Source organism: Oncorhynchus gorbuscha, linkage group LG06, assembly GCF_021184085.1.
Source record: "Oncorhynchus gorbuscha isolate QuinsamMale2020 ecotype Even-year linkage group LG06, OgorEven_v1.0, whole genome shotgun sequence".
Classification (NCBI taxonomy): Eukaryota; Metazoa; Chordata; class Actinopteri; order Salmoniformes; family Salmonidae; genus Oncorhynchus; species Oncorhynchus gorbuscha.
Window position 1 is genome coordinate 96,145,333 of NC_060178.1, and position 22,092 is coordinate 96,167,424.

General features: G+C 43.4%; 1 protein-coding gene across 1 annotated transcript in view; it reads left to right on the plus strand.

Moving 5' to 3' along the window:
• The first annotated feature begins 2,968 nt into the window (after positions 1-2,968).
• Positions 2,969-22,092, plus strand: part of LOC124038595 (protein sidekick-2-like) — a 709,487-nt gene continuing 690,363 nt past the window's right edge. The window contains 1 exon segment of the mRNA XM_046354647.1: positions 2,969-4,182. Coding sequence (XP_046210603.1) covers positions 4,047-4,182 — 136 coding nt within the window. The 5' untranslated portion in view covers positions 2,969-4,046.

Below are 22,092 nucleotides of genomic sequence, written 5' to 3' on the forward strand. Positions count from 1 at the left end.
AACACCAGGTAGATGTGGCATATAGCTACTGCAGTGGGCATCTGAAAGGAGGAAAATAGATGGAAACAAGGGATGTGTCCAAAATGGCACCCTATTCCCTATTTAGTGCACTACTTATGACCAGGACTAAAAGTGCACTATATAGGGAACAGGGTGCCATTTGGCAAGTATCCTAGATAAATAAGAAAACAGTTTGACTCTGTGAAAATCTGAGCTCCAAACAGCTCCAGCGCAAAAGCTACTACTGGGTATTTTAGAAAATCACCCTCTTCCTGAGGGGAGGCAAGGCACTGTAAATAAGTTGAAAAAGCATTAAATGGGTGGTGGAGTACCCTGGGGTGGGCAGCAATACACTCCATCTTTGTTTTCACTGACATTACCTTATTATTAACTTCCTGGCAAGGTCTCCCATTTTCTGGATGAGATAGAGAGACAACCGCAGAATAGGGAGCATGCGGAGAAACATCAGTACCATGGTGTGTTGTGCCCGTGGTGGCTTCCTTGGAATTCATCACCAAAACATTGTATTGACCTGATTCCCCCGGGGCCAACAGCCTCATTCTTTAGACATAAAGAGGACTTGCAGTGTCATGGTATTATAAAACATTGTATTGACCTGATTCCCCTGGGGCGAACAGCCTCATTCTTTAGACATAAAGAGGACTTGCAGTGTCATGGTATTATAAAACATTGTATTGACCTGATTCCCCTGGGGCGAACAGCCTCATTCTTTAGACATAAAGAGGACTTGCAGTGTCATGGTATTATAAAACATTGTATTGACATGGTATTATAAAACATTGTATTGACCTGATTCCCCGGGGCGAACAGCCTCATTCTTTAGACATAAAGAGGACTTGCAGTGTCATGGTATTATAAAACATTGTATTGACCTGATTCCCCTGGGGCGAACAGCCTCATTCTTTAGACATAAAGAGGACTTGCAGTGTCATGGTATTATAAAACATTGTATTGACCTGATTCCCCTGGGGCGAACAGCCTCATTCTTTAGACATAAAGAGGACTTGCAGTGTCATGGTATTATAAAACATTGTATTGACCTGATTCATAAAGAGGACCCTGGGGATTCCCCGAACAGCCTCATTCTTTAGACATAAAGAGGACTTGCAGTGTCATGGTATTATAAAACATTGTATTGACCTGATTCCCCTGGGGCCAACAGCCTCATTCTTTAGACATAAAGAGGACTTGCAGTGTCATGGTATTATACAATAGTGCCTTTGGAAAGTATTCAGACGCCTTGACCTTTTCCACAATTCATTATTTTACTAGGCAAGTCAGTGAAGAACAAATTCTAATTTTCAATGACTGGCAAGGAACAGTGGGTTAACTGCCTTGGTTAGGGGTAGAACGACAGATTTGTACCTTGTCAGCTCTAACCACTAGGCTACCCTGCCGCACCAGCTCCACAATTATGTTACAGCCTTATTCTAAAATTGATTAAATAAATTTAAAAAATCCTCAGCACTCAACACACAATACCCCATAATGACAAAGCGAAAACAGGTATTTCGATTTTTTTGCAAATGCATTAAATATAAAAACAGAAATACCTTATTTACATAAGTATTCAGACCCTTTGGTATAAGACTCGAAATTGAGCTCAGTTGCATCCTGTTTCCATTGATCATCCTTGATATATTTCTACAACCTGATTGGAGTCCACTTTCAACAAAGTACTGAGCCAAAAGGTCTGATTAGTTATTTAAATGTAATATTTCATTTTTTTCCTTCATTTGAATAAATAAGTAAACATTTCTAAAATTGTGTTTTTGCTTTGTCATTATGTGGTATTGTATGTGGATTGATTAAGTGGGAAAAACCATTTAAACAATTTTAGAATAAGGCTGTAACCTAACACAATGTCGAAAATGTCAAGGGGTCTGAATACTTTCCGAAGGCACTGTACGTCTCTCTCTTTCTCACACTCTCTCTCTCTCTCACACTCTCTCTCTCTCTCTCTCTCTCTCTCTCTCTCTCTCTTTCTCACACTCTCTCTCTCTCTTCCTCTCTCTCTTTCTCACACTCTCTCTCTCTCTCTCTCTCTCTCTCTCTCTCTCTCTCTCTCTTTCTCTCTGTGTCTCTCTCTCTCTCTCTCTCTCTCTCTCTCTCTCTCTCTCTCTTCCTCTCTCTCTCTCTCACTCTCTCTCTCTCTCTTCCTCTCTCTCTCTCACTCTCTCTCTCTCTCTCTCTCTCTCTCTCTCTCTCTTTCTGTGTGTGTGTGGGTCTCTATCTCTCTCTCTCTCTCTCTCTCTCTCTCTCTCTCTCTCTCTCTCTCTCTCTCTCTCTCTCTCTCTCTCTCTCTCTCTCTCTCTCTCTCTCTCTCTCTCTCTCTCTCTTTCTGTGTGTGTGTGGGTCTCTATCTCTCTCACCACACACACACAGTCCTGTACAACTAAACTTGTGGGGACACAAAATTCAGTCCCATTCAAAATCGTATTTTCCCTAACCCTAAACCTTATTCTAACCCTAACACAAATTCTATCCTTAACCCTAAACCCCTAGAAATATTATTTGACCTTGTGGGGACCAACAAAATGTCCCCGGATGGTCAAATTTGTGTTTGTTTACTATTATTGCGGGGATTTCTGGTCCCCATGACAAGATGTGCTTTAGCTTACACTCTGAAATCTTGCTGGTAGCAGTGACTTCTTATTCTGCTCACAGTTTGTAAGGGTAGATCACGTGGTGGCCTATGGAGGACAATATCCATACATTGTACAGACGGCACATAGGTATTCAACCTATTACTGTAGCCTAGCAGCAAACATGGGTTTAATTGATGTTTTGACTAGGCCTAGATCTACAGTATCAACGAAAATTGCAATGATTTATTCATCAACAAGGCACATCTTTTTTTCGTTAACGGGGACTTTACCTCCACGCATGTTGGTCATGGGCTGTTCTCCATCGTTTGGTAGACTGTTCTCCACCACTTGCTAATATGTTCTCCGTCGCTTGATGCTTTATTGGGCTCTGCCGCGTGGTGGCAACCTGCTAACGCTGCCATACACGCGCATGCAGGACGCAGACCGACAGTCAGTCCTGGATTCTCACAAGGAACAGTGGACGCTGCCTTTAAAGCGTAAAGACCGGGCTCCTCCGCTGCGGATGATGGTTATTTTAAGTTTTTCTCCCACTCCCCTTCTCCCTATACTTCCCGCGTAATTTACCACTACCACTGAGTGAATAGATTAATTTATACCAAAGGAATTGCCGGACCTGATGTGGGAATAGGCTTTGGAAACTTTGGCTTCTCATGAGGGGAGTATCGCGGATGTTGCTCGAGCACGTAACAAGGAGCGAGACGGTTCTCTCTCGCGCTCTCCCATATTCAAAACTACCAGAGAGAATCAGACTCACCATCAACAAAGGATAAACTTCACGATGAACTTTTATGGAAAGGGGAAAACTATTGCAGATTAAATTGTTGCCTTTGCCTACATTGACATTGTATGTTTTAACTTGCTCCGATGCAGGTGCAGTGAGAATTTGAACGGCCTATGATTGAATTCTGCTCTGCAATCTGAAAATGATTTTTTCAAAGGAACACAGATAGGTTCAAGCTGTTTTCTTGCAATTCGTAATAGGTAGAAATAGGTTTGCCCCCTTGCAATACAGACTGAAACCCACGACTGTCAGTGAGTGTATGGTACAATTTTGTTCAAACATAAAAAGCTATAGTGTGTATTTTTATCCACAGGGGAAACGTTTAAAATGAAAAAAATACGTTGCTGAATGACTGCGTTATTGCATAAACCTACCGATAATTGAATTTTTGAGCTAATATATTTGTTGACATTCTTTACCTCGTATGTGTGACGGCAAAGCTTTAAATTGACCCGCTTCACGTATCGTTCCTTCTGAGCAGTTGGCGCTTGTTGGATAGCTTGTTCTCGCTCGAGCGCCCGGAGATTGCCCGGTTTCAGCGGCAACAGCGTTCACGGAGAGAGGACAGTAAACAGCATCCACACCGGCACACAGAGAACTCTTGGAAGACTTGGTCAGCACCACAGCAGAGCAACATGCATCCAGTGTGCCTGACACACGCTGCGCATTTAGTCCGGCTGGGGACAATGGTTGGGGATTCGCCTGGATTGAGGTGGCGTGCCACATGGATTTTATTGTTTTCTCTGTTTGTCCACTACACAACAGCTCAAGGTAAAATAATTCCGTTTGTGTAATACACCAGTGCAGGCTTTTATGTCCCTTTATCGTGCAGTGCTTTCGTGGAACAACGTTAATGAATGGTCCCCATGTCCTCATCTGTGGAGCTTGAAAGCGGTACTGTATAGCCTATTTCTATAAAGTCACAGTAAATAATTATAAATATAATTATATACACTTCTTATGGTAACTTACACGCAGTGGCTCTTTCTCTCTCTCTGTCTCTCTCTTCTCTCTCTATGTCATGACAGTGCTTTTCTCATGCAGTAGAGTGAGGACCATGAGGACAACTTGGAGTAGTTGATAGATGTCAGTGAACTCAACAGCTAATCCAACATGCATCTGTCATGATCAATCCATAACGTTACTGTATTATAATGGACTTATCTGGCTGATGTCAGACTTGCTCTTACTTTACAAATAATGATACGTTATATTGTATTTGACATTGGCAGTTGGAGTGCCATGTTTTGAATTGATGTCATTTGAATTAAGATTCATTATTTTCAACTGTTATTAAACATAGTGTTAGGGTAAATATTATTCTGACGTTTGAACACTCGCTATGAATGTGTCATTAGAAGCCCAGCTGTGTGAACATACTCATTTAATTAATACATCCTAATGAATTAATCAGACGGGGTCCCATCCAGATGAATGTTTGCATAGCAAACAACCAGCTGTAAATAAACAGATACAACACATGCTGATATTCATAAAATACTGCTAGGGCAAAACATGCTGATATTCATAAAATACTGCTAGGGCAAAACATGCTGATATTCATAAAATACTGCTAGGGCAAAACATGCTGATATTCATAAAATACTGCTAGGGCAAAACATGCTGATATTCATAAACTACTGCTAGGGCAAAACATGCTGATATTCATAAAATACTGCTAGGGCAAAACATGCTGATATTCATAAAATACTGCTAGGGCAAAACATGCTGATATTCATAAAATACTGCTAGGGCAAAACATGCTGATATTCATAAAATACTGCTAGGGCAAAACATGCTGATATTCATAAAATACTGCCAGGGCAAAACATGCTGATATTCATAAAATACTGCTAGGGCAAAACATGCTGATATTCATAAAATACTGCTAGGGCAAAACATGCTGATATTCATAAAATACTGCTAGGGCAAAACATGCTGATATTCATAAAATACTGCTAGGGCAAAACATGCTGATATTCATAAAATACTGCTAGGGCAAAACATGCTGATATTCATAAAATACTGCTAGGGCAAAACATGCTGATATTCATAAAATACTGCTAGGGCAAAACATGCTGAATGTGAAAAGAGACTGTGTGTGTGTGTCTGTCTGTGTGCGTGCGTGTTTGTGACTGAATTATGTCGCCCTATCTTCTCACAAAGAGGCCTATAGCCACTTGTGGGACATTTTCACCCACTGGAGTTGATGTCCTCAAAGGGAAAGGTATCTTCTGTGTGAATTTAGTTACAGAAGCCATTTTGGTGGCTGGAGCAGAAATTATTCTTCATAGTTATTTAGCCTGGAACTGATCCCCAGAGGCGGTGGATGCGAGTACCCGCTGCCCAGCAATTTCATAAGGAGGTAAAGAGAGAAAGGGGGCTAATGTATAATAATTATGTAGCAGGTGTCCCCCTCCAGCACCCCTACCCTGCGCACACACACTGAGTGTACAAATCATTAGGAACACCTGCTCTTTCTAGGACATAAACTGACCAGGTGAAGCTATGAACCCTTATTGAGGTTACCTGTGTTAAATCCACTTCTATCGGTGTAGCTGAAGGGGAGGGGACAGGTTAAATAAGGATTTTTAAGCCTTGAGACAATTGAGTCATGATTATGTTATGTGTACCATTCAGAGGGTGAATGGGCAAGATGAAAAGATTTAAATGTCCACCAGGATTATTTACATTGACCCCCCCACCCCCTTTTTGTTTTTACAAAGCTGCTACTCTCTGTTTATTATCTATGCATAGTCACTTTACTCCTACCTACATGTACAAATGACCTGGACTAACTGGTGCCCCCGCACATTGACTCTGTATCGGTACCCCCTGTATATAGCCTCCACATTGACTCTGTACTGGTACCCCCTGTATATAGCCTCCACATTGACTCTGTATCGGTACCCCCTGTATATAGACTCCACATGGACTCTGTACCGGTACCCCCTGTATATAGCCTCCACATTGACTCTGTACTGGTACCCCCTGTATATAGCCTCCACATTGACTCTGTATCGGTACCCCCTGTATATAGTCTCCACATTGACTCTGTATCGGTACCCCCTGTATATAGCCTCCACATTGACTCTGTATCGGTACCCCCTGTATATAACCTCCACATTGACTCTGTATCGGTACCCCCTGTATATAGTCTCCACATTGACTCTGTATCGGTACCCCCTGTATATAGCCTCCACATTGACTCTGTATCGGTACCCCTGTATATAACCTCCACATTGACTCTGTATCGGTACCCCCTGTATATAGCCTCCACATTGACTCTGTATCGGTACCCCCTGTATATAGCCTCCACATTGACTCTGTATCGGTACCCCCTGTATATAGCCTCCACATTGACTCTGTATCGGTACCCCCTGTATATAACCTCCACATTGACTCTGTATCGGTACCCCCTGTATATAGTCTCCACATTGACTCTGTATCGGTACCCCCTGTATATAGCCTCCACATTGACTCTGTATCGGTACCCCTGTATATAACCTCCACATTGACTCTGTATCGGTACCCCCTGTATATAGCCTCCACATTGACTCTGTATCGGTACCCCCTGTATATAGCCTCCACATTGACTCTGTATCGGTACCCCCTGTATATAGCCTCCACATTGACTCTGTATCGGTACCCCCTGTATATAGCCTCCACATTGACTCTGTATCGGTACCCCCTGTATATAGCCCCGTTATTGTTATTTTATTTGTGTTACTTTTTATTCTAAACTTCAGTTTATTTAGTAAATATTTTCGTAACGCTATTTATTGAACTACGTTGTTGGTTAAGGACTTGTAAGTAAGCATTACACAGTAAGGTCTACATTTGTTTTATTCAACGCATGTGACAAACACATTTTTACTTGACTTGACTTGACTTGACTTGAGTCATAATCATTGGGGGAAAAGACTGGAATTACAGTGCTGACAATACTCTTAATACTCAGTTGTTATTGTGAGCTTAACTATGTATGTGTGTCCATTTTCTCTTCAAGTGCCTTTGGACGGGGTATGGCAGTAGGTGCCAGACACACTCATTTGAGTGTGCCAAGAACTGCAATGCTGCTGGGTTTTTCACACTCAACGTTTCCTTTGTGTATCAAGAATGGTCCACCACCCAAAGGACATCCAGCCAACTTTGGACACCTTGTAGACTCTATGGCCTGACAAATTGAGGCTGTTCTGAGGGCAAAGGTGGGTGCAACTTAATATTAGAAAGGTGTTCCTAATGTTTTGTACACTCAGTGTACATTAATATTGTTACTGGAAATGTATTAAAACGGTCATGCAGGCTTTAAATTCCTTTAAAGTGTGCATTTAGAATGCTTTTTTCATACCTCCATAATGCACTATATAAAGTTTGAGCCAGATTACTGTTTGAATAGAACAGGTGAGAGAGATAGTTAAAGAGAGAGAGAGAGGGAGTATCCAGAAGCAGAGATAGTATCCTCTGGTTGAACCCCCCATCCCTCCTTTCCTCCTCCTTCCTCTTCACCTCTACCCTCACCCTCCCCTGCTTGTGTCTGCAGAAGCCAGTGGAGCAGTATGGTAAGGTAATTGGGATGCAGGCATTGCTGCTGCTGTAGGGGATGAGCTGCGTTACCTCTGGAGATGTAGTCTAAGCCCTCAGTACCACTGTAAAATACAATGAAGAGGAGACTGGATTTGCAGTCCAAATGACACCCTAGTCCCTATATAGTGCACTACTTTTCGCCAGCTCTTGTCAAAAGTAGTGCACTATAAATGGAATAGGGTGTCATTTGGGATTCACTCTATAATTAAACAAACAGGGATACTGAGATATTGCAAGTAGAGCTATATCCATCATTTTTGAGGGCAGATCCGCTCCCTCTGACATTTACTGAGAATTGATACTTTATGCATCATGGGATTAACAATCTTGACACTCACTTTTCACACTTTGTGTGTGTGAGAGAGAGAGAGAGAGTGTGTGTGTGTGTGTGTTCTGGGATTGTGTGTGAGAGGTAGTGGGAGAGAGAGAGTGTGTGTATGTGCATACTGTATGTAGAGGGGGATGGTGTGGCTATAGATGCCAGTGCTGTGCTCTGTCTATTCAGCTCTGGCAGCACTGCCTGCCCGGCCAAACTTTCATTATTGATTCAGGGGTCAAGACCCACAGGAATGAATTGGACACTCCTCATACTGTCTCTGAGTGCATCACTGCTAGTTGAGAGCACAGTGACCCAGGCCCTTTCCCTCCAATGATTAAAGGACATTAGGAGGCGAGCAGAGCAGAGCGACCTAACTCTGGACGGACAGACCCGTCCGTTTTTAAATGGCCTTTCAACAGAAGCAGAGCAGAAGAGTATGCATTAGAGTGGACTGAAGTATACTAATGACCTGCATTAAAGATCTATAGAAAATATGCACTAGAGGAGGTCCAGTACTCTGCATATCCACTGTCATGTCAAACATCAGTATGTTCTTGTATAATAATGAACTGGAGGGAGTATTCAGCATTCAGCAGTGAGTTCTTTATGTTCTTGTATAATAATGAACTGGAGGGAGTATTCAGCATTCAGCAGTGAGTTCTTTATGTTGTATAATAATGAACTGGAGGGAGTATTCAGCATTCAGCAGTGAGTTCTTTATGTTCTTGTATAATAATGAACTGGAGGGAGTATTCAGCATTCAGCAGTGAGTTCTTTATGTTCTTGTATAATAATGAACTGGAGGGAGTATTCAGCATTCAGCAGTGAGTTCTTTATGTTCTTGTATAATAATGAACTGGAGGGAGTATTCAGCATTCAGCAGTGAGTTCTTTATGTTCTTGTATAATAATGAACTGGAGGGAGTATTCAGCATTCAGCAGTGAGTTCTTTATGTTCTTGTATAATAATGAACTGGAGGGAGTATTCAGCATTCAGCAGTGAGTTCTTTATGTTCTTGTATAATAATGAACTGGAAGGAGTATTCAGCATTGAGGTCTTTATGTTCTTCTATAATAATGAACTAGTGTGTAGCTACAAGCTGGTCTGCATGTGTTCTTTACACTGTTTATGTCATGGAGACACAAGTGAGTGAGGGAGGGAGGGTTATTATGGTTTCGCTAGCTCGTGAAAGCTACACTACGGAATCCACGTTGACGGTTTGTCTAAACATTGTTCTTTCCTGCCAATCATTGGCTGTTGGATTTGTGTTCAGAGGAAAGGACCCGTAGAGCGAGCTGAAAGCCCCGTATGGCATGCTACCTTACTTCGCATAAGCATAGCTATGATAAATTCCCTAAATAAACCAGGGTGACAAAGCACACCCCAGCTTGGCTCGCCACATATATTATGCCAGATCTGACATGTATAGCTACGGCATACCGTCTCTCACAGTTTCTCTCCATTTCTTATCCTTTCCTCATTTACTGGGCCTTGTAGACACAATGGGCTCTGGTCGCCTGCTGTTGAGGGCCATCTTTAACGAGGTTCTATTTTGGAATTCAGAGTAGCAGGGGAGGATTTATTGGAATGTCATGTTTGGTGTCATGACGTTGGCCTGGGGGTAGGTTTATGACAGTCATAAATACCTCTTCCCCCCTTTTTTCTCTCTCTACCTTACTGATGTGAAATGTGTAAACCCCTTGGTAAACATAGAGATTCAGGTAACATCAGAAGGTGGGGGGAAATGAGCTATATTCGGGTAATCCGACCAATTGAACATATGCGGTGGTACTTAATGAATATGATGTCAGTTCGGTTGTCATCTGAGACATTCTCATCAATGATAAGATGACATAAACTCTACAGTGGAAAGTCTGCACAATTGTAGTTATCGATTCGCATGGAATTGTTCAATTTAAATGTTTGAATATGAAATTATTGGTGAAGAGATGAAATGTAATTTTATCTTCCAAATGAGAGATTTGGGTATTCATAAGGTTGGCCCACCCCTTTGAATGGACATGGTTTATAAAACCTTTCAAACACGCCCTCCTCTCCCTTCCTATATAAAGCCTTGACGACAATATAACCTCCTGTTCCGAGGATGTGAGGAAGACGGTCTGATGTCAGAATGGTTCAGATAATAACTACAGAACGAAGCCAACATCAGCATGAGCTTTGGTTGCGAATGATATGAACTTTGAACTCTTATTCACTACAGAAGTGATACCTCCTAAGCATTGAGTTAGCAACAGCAGCTGCAAACGAGGGTTAGGAAGGAACAGACAGAGTATCCCATCTATCACACAATGACGTTACTACAACGTTTCCAATTGACCACCAGAGACATTCTTCAAAGGACAAAGGACTCAGTTTGGCAACACGGCCTTCCATCTACCACCAACCTATCGAAGCGCAGCTCAGAGTAAATATTTATTGCATTTTCCATTTCCAAATTGGCGGTAAATTAGAATGCATAAAATACTGTATTAACGATAGCACAGCTTCTCCCTTTGTCTCTCAGTCTTCCGGCCTGCAGGAAATGCTGGGGGATGTTTAGAATGGGGGTCATTTTTAGATCGCCATGACTGACAATTTGGATGCTATCCTTGACCCTTGACACTTGAAAGTTGAAGTTTGATTTAGTTTGGTCTAAGTATGTGAGCATTGAATGGTAAGCATGGCTAGCTAAGCCTCATGACATATTTCCTATGCTCTCTCTCTCCAAATACAATTCCATCAAAGAAGGCCACTTTCTGATTGTACAGTGCCTTGCAAAAGTGTTCATCTCCTTTGGTGTTTTTCCTATTTTGTTACATTACAACCTGTAATTGAAATAGACTTTTATTTGGATTTCATGTGAAGGACATACACAAAATATTCCAAATTGGTGAAGTGAAATGAAAAAAACATAAAAAAACGGAAATGTGATGTGTGCATACAGTGGGGAGAACAAGTATTTGATACACTGCCGATTTTGCAGGTTTTCCTACTTACAAAGCATGTAGAGGTCTGTAATTTTTATCATAGGTACACTTCAACTGTGAGAGACGGAATCTAAAACAAAAATCCATAAAATCACATTGTATGATTTTTAAGTAATTAATCTGCATTTTACATTTTATTGAACATCACACGGAGCACCATTTAAATCCATTATTAAAAAATTAAAAGAATATGGCACCACAACAAACCTACCAAGAGAGGGCTGCCCAGCAAAATTCACAGACCAGGCAAGGATGGCATTAATCAGAGAGGCAACAATGAGACCAAAGATAACCCTGAAGGAGCTGCAAAGCTCCACATTGGAGATTGGAGTATCTGTCCATAGGACCACTTTAAGCCGTACACTCCACAGAGCTTGTCTTCACGGAAGAGTGGCCATAAAAGCCATTGCTTAAAGAAAAAAATAAGCAAACACATTTGGTGTTCACCAAAAGGCATGTGGGAGACTCCCCAAACATGGAAGAAGGTACTCTGGTCAGATGATACTAAAATTGAGCTTTTTGGCCATCAAGGAAAATGCTATGTCTGGTGTAATCCCAACACCGCATCACCCCGAGAATACCATCCCCACTGCGAAGCATGGTGGGGATGTTTTTCATCTGCAGGGACTGGGAAACTGGTCTGAATAGAAGGGATGGTGGATGGCGCTAAATACAGGGAAATTCCTGAAGGAAACCTGTTTCAATCTTCCAGAGACTTGAGTGTGGGAGGTTCACCTTCCAGTAGGACAATGACCCAACTTGAAGGAGCTGGAGCAGTTGTCCTTGAAGTATGGGCAAAAATCCCAGTGGCTCGATGTGCCAAGTTTATAGAGACATACCCCAAGAGACTTGCAGATGGATTTGCTGCAAAAGCTGGCTCTACAAAGTAATGACTTGGGGGGGTGAATAGTTATGCACGCTCAAGTTTTCATTTTCTTTTAAACTTATTTCTTGTTTTTTTTCACAATAAAAAACATTTATCTTTTTCAAAGTTTTAGAGATGTTGTGTAAATCAAATGATATTCAACCCCCCCCAAATCCATGTTAATTCCAGGTTGTTAGGCAACAAAATTGAAAAAATGCCAAGGGGGTGAAAACTTTCGCAATCCACTGTATGAGGCAGCCAGAGACCTTGAGGAGACATCCAGTCAAGGATGGTTCTGCAAACTGCAGTTTGAAAAACATTTAGATAGGGAACATTTTCCTCATTTAGTTGATTTTTGTTGTTCTGTTTCAAAGCCTTGTGGCCTTTGGTGTGATCACAAGCGTCCTTGTTCTGCTGATATGAGATTGACTGTTAAGGAGTGAGCAAGAGAAAAGTGAAAGGAGATGTAACTGGCACCAGCCAGCAGCAAGGTTGTTAAATATTCTAGGGAGCAGGTCAGCTTAACCTCCTGGTCATGTTCTACAGACTCTCGAAGGAAATTGCCCAAGTTTTAGTCTAACACAAAAGCTCAGCCTTGGAAAAAACACACATGCTGAAGTAAAAAACAACCTTGATGCTCTGATGCTGTAAAAAACACAGATCTAGTTTCATCTCTGTTTGCCTCATGGACATCCCTGGTGAACGTGGTCCCCTTTTTTCCTGCCTCTCCATCCCCATGGCCCAGCCTGCCTGCCTGCCCGCCACGCGGAGGGCTGTCTGTGGCCTAGAGCAGCGCCTCAGAGTAGATATTTATGATCTATTTATATTTCTGATCCACACTGCCACACAGCATACACACTACAGTTAGTGATCCACACTGCCACACAGATTACTGCACCTGTACATAGCCCACCTAAAATTTAGCCCAAACAACTACCTCTTTCCCAACTGTATTTAATTAATTTATTTATTTTGCTCCTTTGCACCCCATTATTTTTATGTCTACTTTGCACATTCTTCCATTGCAAAACTACCATTCCAGTGTTTTACTTGCTATATTGTATTTAATTTGCCACCATGGCCTTTTTTGCCTTTACCTCCCTTCTCACCTCATTTGCTCACATTGTATATAGACTTGTTTATACTGTATTATTGACTGTATGTTTGTTTTACTCCATGTGTAACTCTGTGTCGTTGTATCTGTCGAACTGCTTTGCTTTATCTTGGCCAGGTCGCAATTGTAAATGAGAACTTGTTCTCAACTTGCCTACCTGGTTAAATAAAGGTGAAATAAAAAAAATAAAAAAAACAGTTAGTGATCCACACTGCCACACAACATACACACTACAGTTAGTGATTCACCCTGCCACACAGCATACACAGCATACACACTACAGTTAGTGATCCACACTGCCACACAGCATACACACTACAGTTAGTGATCCACACTGCCACACAGCATACACACTACAGTTAGTGATCCACACTGCCACACAACATACACACTACAGTTAGTGATCCACACTCCCACACAGCATACACACTACAGTTAGTGATCCGAAATGCCACACAACATACACACTACAGTTAGTGATTCACCCTGCCACACAGCATACACAGCATACACACTACAGTTAGTGATCCACACTGCCACACAGCATACACACTACAGTTAGTGATCCACACTGCCACACAGCATACACACTACAGTTAGTGATCCGCACTGCCACACAACATACACACTACAGTTAGTGATTCACCCTGCCACACAGCATACACAGCATACACACTACAGTTAGTGATCCACACTGCCACACAGCATACACACTACAGTTAGTGATCCACACTGCCACACAGCATACACACTACAGTTAGTGATCCACACTGCCACACAGCATACACACCACAGTTAGCGATCCACACTGCCACACAGCATACACACTACAGTTAGTGATCCACACTGCCACACAGCATACACACCACAGTTAGTGATCCACACTGCCACACAGCATACACACTACAGTTAGTGATCCACACTGCCACACAACATACACACTACAGTTAGTGATCCACACTGCCACACAGCATACACACTACAGTTAGTGATCCACACAGCCACTACGCTACTCTGAGCACGTTTACCCACAATACTCACTCACTTACACTATAACCAAGCATGGTGTGCTCATTATGATACATTATGATACACACACACATACACACACACACAGATTGATTTATATTGCAGAAAACCACACCACCTGGTCCTTCTGTAGCTCAGTTGGTAGAGCATGGCGCTTGTAACGCCAGGGAAGTGGGTTCGATCCCCGGGACCACCCATACGTAGAATGTTTGCACACATGACTGTAAGTCGCTTTGGATAAAAGCGTCTGCTAAATGGCATATATTATTATTATATTATGTCTCTTCCCCTGCACAGCCCTCCTGCTTCTCTCTCTCTCTCTCTCTCTCTCTCTCTCTCTCTCTCTCTCTCTCTCTCTCAGTGCTATCACTCTCCAATTACAGGAAGCATAAAGGAGGAGTATGTGGAATCATTACTGGAGAGGAAGTGCCTTATACTGTATTAAAGTGACTGCAGGGGCCTGTTGATCTTACTAGTGCTCTGAATCTTAATTCATCAGGATGACTAATAGAGTTCACAGAGAGAGAAACCTTCTCAGAAGCTCACTGGCTGTGTCACAAATGACACCCTATGGGGCGGCAGGGTAGCCTAGTGGTTAGAGCATTGAACTATTAACCGAAAGGTTGCAAGTTCAAATCCCCAAGCAGACAAGGTACAAAATATGTTTTTCTACCCCTGAACAAGGCAGTTAATCTGGTAGGCTTTCATTGGAAATAAGAATTTGTTCTTCACTGACTTGCCGAGTTAAATAATGGTAACATGTGTATGGCTACTGCATCTGTTTGTGGATCTTTTGACTGATTCAACAAAAGAGAGGTTTCTTTGGCCTTTTTTCACTCTGTCTCTTGGCTGTGTAGTTAGATCTCTCTCACTCTGTGTGTGTGTGTGTGTGTGTGTGTGTGTGTGTGTGTGTGTGTGTGTGTGTGTGTGTGTGTGTGTGTGTGTGTGTGTGTGTGTGTGTCTGTTTGTGTGTTTGCTTATGGGTTTATCAAGCATTAATCTACACAGAGATATTCTGCCAAAGCCAAGTCAAATTTTTTTACCTTCATTTACAGTGGCAAATAAAATGCACAGCACACCAACATCAACATCAAAAACTGATCCCAACTGTAAAGCATGTTGAAGGGAGCATCATGGTTTGGGGCAACTTTGCTGCCTCAGGGCCTGGAGAACTTGCTATCTTTGACTGAAAAATGAATTCCCATCTGTCCGCCAATTGAAGCTCATCAGAAGTTTTGTGATGCAACAGGACAACGACCCAAAACACAGAAGTAAATCAACAACAGAATGGCTTCAACAGAAGAAAATATTAATTCAGGAGTTGCCCAGTCAGAGTCCTGACCTCAACCCAATTGAGATGCTGTGGTATGACCTCAAGAGAGCAGTTCTCACCAGACATCCCAAGAATATTGCTGAACTGAAACAGTTTTGTAAAGAGCAATGGTCCAAAATTCCATTTGACCTTTGTGCAGGTCTGATCCGCAACTACAGAAAACGTTTGGTTAAGGTTATTGCTGCCAAAGGAGGGTCAGTTGGTTATTAAATCCAAGAGTTCATATATTTTTTCCACCCTGCACTGTGAATGTTTACATGGTTTGTTCAATAAAGACATGAAAACGTATAATTGTTTTTGTGTTATTAGTTTAAACAGACTGTGTTTGTCTATTGTTGTGACCTAGATGAAGATCAGATCAAATTTTATGACCAATTTATGCAGAAGTCCAGGTATTTCCAAAGGGTTCACATACTTTTTCTTGCCACTGTATTATTCAGGCAGCAATTCTCTTCAAGTCTCATGATTATGTCAGATAATCCCTTATTCTCACCAAAAATGTCCCTTGTTAAAATGCGTGAGTAAATTGTTGTGTGATGCAGTACGCACATGTGCACACACACACACACGCACGCACGCACGCACGCACGCACGCACGCACGCACGCACGCACACACACACACACACACACACACACACACACACACACACACACACACACACACACACACACACACACACACACACACACACACACACACACACACACACACACACACTCTCTCTCTTTCTTCTCCAGTGAATATGGGGGTTCAAGGGCTCTGTCAATAAAGCATTTGGGCTATGGTGTGGTTAAAAACAGTCACCAGTGAGATATAGGGCCCTCATGTACTTGAGCTTGCCAAGTCATAGCCTCCCTGCTGACTGGGGTGGCAGCCAAGTTGCCAGAGAGATAGAGGGCTGGACACACACTCCACTCCTCAGAGAACTGTAACATGTTTCACAACATGGGTTAAGTGCTAGGACTGTGACGATACCAGTATGGTAATATTTTTTCAATGTCAAAAATGAAAATAAAACTGTTCGGGCCTTTATAAACCTGCTATCATTAACCAAAAAATGTTCTCTGAATGACCACATAATTATGTTTGTTTCCAACATTAGGGCTGTTTTCCTAAAGAAGGTACAGTTGATCCGCTTCAAGTTTTGTTTCCTTTACGAGATACTAAAGAGCATTGAGATACTGATATCATCCAAGCCCTACTAAGTCCACCTCAAACACTTGCTGAGCAAACACACTCACAAACTAGGGGTGTTTACCAAAACGGTGGTTTTGGGGACACTTCTTCGTTTCAGTTACGGTACAGCATACAGTTGAAGAAGGAAGTTTACATACACTTAGGTTGGAGTCATTAAAACTCATTTTTCAACCACTCCACAAATGTCTTGTGAACAAACTATAGTTTTGGCAAGTCGGTTAGGACATCTACTTTGTGCATGACACAAGTAATGTTTCCAACTATTGTTTACAGACAGATTAGTTCACTTATAATTCACTGTATCACAATTCCAGTGGGTCAGAATTTACATATACTATGTTGACTGTGCCTTTAAACAGCTTGGAAAATTCCAGAAAAGTATGTCATGGCTTTAGAAGCTTCTGATAGGCTTATTGACATCATTTGAGTCAATTGGAGGTGTACCTGTGCATGTATTTGAAGGCCTACCTTCAAACTCAGTGCCTCTCTGCTTGACATCATTGGATAATCAAAATAAATCAGCCAAGACATTAGGAAAAAAATTGTAGACCTGCACAATTCATCCTTGGGAGCAATTTCCAAATGCCTGAAGGTACCACGTTCATCTGTACAAACAATAGTACGCAAGTATAAACACCATGGGACCACGCAGCCATCAAACCGCTCAGGAAGAAAACACGTTATTATCTCCTAAAGATGAATGTACTTTGGTGCGAAAAGTGCAAATCAATCCCAGAACAACAGCAAAGGACCTCGTGAAGATGCTGGAGGAAATAGGTACAAAAGTATCTATATCCTTAGTAAAACCAGTCCTATATCAACATAACCTGAAAGGCCACTCAGCAAGAAAGAAAGCACTGCTCCAAAACCGCCATAAAAAAGCCACACTACAGTTTACAACTGAACATGGGGACAAAGATTGTACTTTTTGGAGAAATATCCTCTGGTCTGATGAAACAAAAATACAACTGTTTGGCCATAATGACCATCATTATGTTTGAAGGAAAAAGGGGGAGGCTTGCAAGCCGAAGAACACCATCCCAGCCGTGAAGCACGGGGGTGGCAGCATCATGTTGTGCGGGTGCTTTGCTGCAGGAGGGACTGGTGCGCTTCACAAAATAGATGGCATCATAAGGATGGATAAATATGTGGATATATTGAACAACATCTCAAGACATCAGTCAGGAAGTTAAAGCTTGGTCTCAAATGGTTCTGCCAAATGGACAATGACCCCAAGCATACTTCCAAAGTTGTGGCAAAATGGCTTAACTTCTTGGTGACTGGGCAGTTTTTTCATGTCCGGATGAAATGCATGCCCACATTCAACTGCCTTCTACTCCACCCCAGAAGATAAGATATGCATATTATTAGTAGATTTGGATAGAAAACACTCTGTTTGAATCATGTGTGTGAGTATAACATAACTTATTTATCAGGTGAAATCCCGATGACAAACCATTCAGGTTTTTTTTTTTGAGGTCACTCTCTTTTCAATGAGTTTAATTGAGAATCCAGATGTTTTAAGGGACCTTCTTGCAGTTCCTATCGCCTCCACTGGATGTCGATAGTCTTTAGAAATCGGTTGAGGTTATTCCTTTGTGTATTGAAGAAGTACGGCCATCTTGAACGAGGGTCACTTGAAGTGTACTGTTAGATAGAGGCCAGAAAACTAGCTACTTCCTGTTGTCACGTTCTGTCCATCGTTCGTATGTGTTTTCCTTGTTTTAGTGTTGGTCAGGACGTGAGCTGGGTGGGCATTCTATGTTGTGTGTCTGGTTTGTCTATTTCTATGTTTGGCCTGATATGATTCTCAATCAGAGGCAGGTGTTAGTCATTGTCTCTGATTGGGAACCATATTTAGGTAGCCTGTTTTGTGTTGGGTTTTGTGGGTGATTGTTCCTGTCTCTGTGTTTGCACCAGATAGGACTGTTTAGGTTTTCACTTTTTTTATATAGTCTGTTCATGTATAGTCATCTTTATTAAAAACATGAATAACCACCACGCTGCATTTTGGTCCGCCTCTCTTTCACCAGAAGAAAACCATTACAGAATCACCCACCAACCAAGGACCAAGCGGCGTGGTAAACAGAGGCAGCAGCAACAGCAGCAGCAGGAGAAGCGACAGGTGCAGCAGGAGCAACAGCAGCAGCAGCAAAGGTAGCAGCAGGAGAAGCAGCAGTGGGAGAGGCTGCACTATTTGGATAAATGGACTAGGGAGGAGATCCTTGACGGAAAAGGACCCTGAGCAGAGCCAGGGGAATATTGCCACCCCAAAGCCGAGCTGGAGGCAGCGAAAGCAGAGAGGCGGTTTTATGAGGAGCTAGCACGGCAGAGCGGCTGGAAGCCCGAGAGGCACCCCCAAAAATTTATTGGGGGAGGCACAGGGAGAGTGTGGCAGAGTCAGGAGTCAGACCTGAGCCAACTCCCCCTGTTTACAGTAAGGAGCCATGGATGGAATTGGAGCTGTCGGCGAAGCAGAGTGCTGAGTCTGAGAGTGTTGAGAATGTATTGGACAGAGTAGAAAGAAAGCTGTTGGTTTGGCATAGTATGCACGGCATACCAGTGCCAGCACCATGCATCAGGCCTACAGTGCATCCCGCCTGTCCAGCGCTGCCGGAGCCTTCCTCCTCTCCAGCGCAGCCAGAGTCTCCCGCCTGTCCGGCGTTGTCAGAGTTACCGCCCCTCATGCCAGAGGCGCCAGAGCCCCTCATTCCAGAGGCACCAGTGCTCCTCAGTCCAGCGCTGCCAGAGCCTTTTTCTCCAGTCTGCCCAGCACCGTCTGAGCTACCCGCCAGTATGCCCAGCGCCGTCTGAGCTACCCGTCTGCCCTGCGCCGTCTGAGCTACCAGTCTGTCCAGCGCCGCCAGTCAGCCAGGATCTGCCAGAACTACCAGTCAGCCAGGACCCGCCAGAACTGTCAGTCAGCCAGGATCCGCCAGTCTTCCAGGATCCGCCAGTCAGCCAGGATCCGCCAGAACTGCCAGTCAGCCAGGATCTGCCAGTCAGCCAGGATCTGCCAGTTAGCCAGGATCTGCCAGTCGGCCAGGATCCGCCAGTCGGCCAGGATCCGCCAGAACTGCCAGTCGGCCAGGATCTGCAAGTCTGCCAGGATCTGCAAGTCTGCCAGGATCCGCCAGTCAGCCAGGATCTGCCAGAACTACCAGTCAGCCAGGATCCGCCAGAACTGTCAGTCAGCCAGGATCCGCCTGTCTGCCAGGATCCGCCAGTCAGCCAGGATCCGCCAGAACTGCCAGTCAGCCAGGATCTGCCAGTCAGCCAGGATCTGCCAGTCAGCCAGGATCTGCCAGTCGGCCAGGATCCGCCAGTCGGCCAGGATCCGCCAGAACTGCCAGTCGGCCAGGATCTGCCAGTCGGCCAGGATCTGCCAGTCTGCCAGGATCCACCAGTCAGCTAGGATCCGCCAGAAGTGCCAGTCAGCCAGGATCTGCCAGATCCGCTAGTTAGCCAGGATCCGCCAGTCAGCCAGGATCTGCCGGAACCACCAGCCAGCCAGGATCTGGTAGATCCATCAACCTGCCTGAGCTTCCTCTCACTCCTGAGCTTCCTCTCACTCCTGAGCTTCCCCTCGGTCCCGAGCTTCCTCTCGTCCCGAGCTTCCCCTCGGTCCCGAGCTTCCCCTCGGTCCCGAGCTTCTCCTCAGTCCCGAGCTTCCCCTCAGTCCTGAGCTACCTCAGTCCAGTGGGGCCCGTTGTTAGGTTTCCTAGGCCAAGGTTAGCGGTGAGGGTCGCCACTCAAGGGACACTAAGGAGATGGACTAAGACAATTATGGATTGGGGTCCACGTCCAGCGCCAGAGCCGCCACCGCGGACAGATGCCCACCCAGACCCTCCCCTATAGGTTTAGGTTGTGCATTCGGAGTCCGCACCTTGGGGGGGGGGGGGGGGTTCTGTCACATTCTGTCCATCGTTCGTATGTGTTTTCCTTGTTTTAGTGTTGGTCAGGACGTGAGCTGGGTGGGCATTCTATGTTGTGTGTCTGGTTTGTCTATTTCTATGTTTGGCCTGATATGGTTCTCAATCAGAGGCAGGTGTTAGTCATTGTCTCTGATTGGGAACCATATTTAGGTAGCCTGTTTTGTGTTGGGTTTTGTGGGTGATTGTTTCTGTCTCTGTGTTTGCCCCAGATAGGACTGTTTTAGGTTTTCACTTTTTTTATATAGTCTGTTCATGTATAGTCGTCTATATTAAAAACATGAATAACCACCACGCTTTATTTTGGTCCGCCTCTCTTTCACCAGAAGAAAACCCTTACACCTGTATTGAACACAGATCATATTTCTGTGATTTGTGTCACGCCTGCAGGGTTAAAATATGGTTTCTCTCTTTGTTTACGATGGTGCTTTCCTCAGATAATAGCATCGTTTGCTTTCGCCAAAAAGCCTTTTTGAAATCTGACATGTTGGCTGGATTCACAACAAGAGTAGCTTTAATTTGCTATCTTGCATGTGTGATTTAATGATTTAATATAATGTTTATAGTAATTTATTTGAATTTGGCGCTCTGCATTTTCCCTGGCTTTTGGCCAGGTGGGATGTTAGCGTCCCACATATCGCAGAGAGGTTAAGGACAACAAAGTCTAGGTATTGGAGTGGCCATCACAAAGCCCTGACCTCAATCCTATAGAAGTTTTGTGGGCAGAACTGAAATTGCGTGTGCGAGCAAGGAGGACTACAAACCTGAACTCAGTTACACCAGCTCTGTCAGGAGGAATGGGCCAAAATTCACCCAAATTATTGTGGGAAGCTTGTGAAAGGCTACCCTAAACGTTTGACCTTCACATTCTTAAAATAAAGTGGTGATTCTAACTGACCTACAACAGGGTATTTTTACTATGATTAAATATCAGGAATTGTGAAAAACTGAGTTGAATTGTATTTGGCTAAGGTGTATGTAAACTTCCGACTTCAACTGTAAATTAAATGCCAACAGTTACTTTATTTTTTTGTTTTTTTGGCACCCTATTTGTAGCCCAAGGCCAGCTTATGTGGCATTCACAATGTTCCTGGCATTGTCTGTTGTGACAGCATTCACAATGTTCCTGGCATTGTCTGTTGTGACAGCATTCACAATGTTCCTGGCATTGTCTGTTGTGACAGCATTCACAATGTTCCTGGCATTGTCTGTTGTGACAGCATTCACAATGATCCTGGCATTGTCTGTTGTGACAGCATTCACAATGTTCCTGCCGTTGTCTGTTGTGACAGCATTCACAATGTTCCTGGCATTGT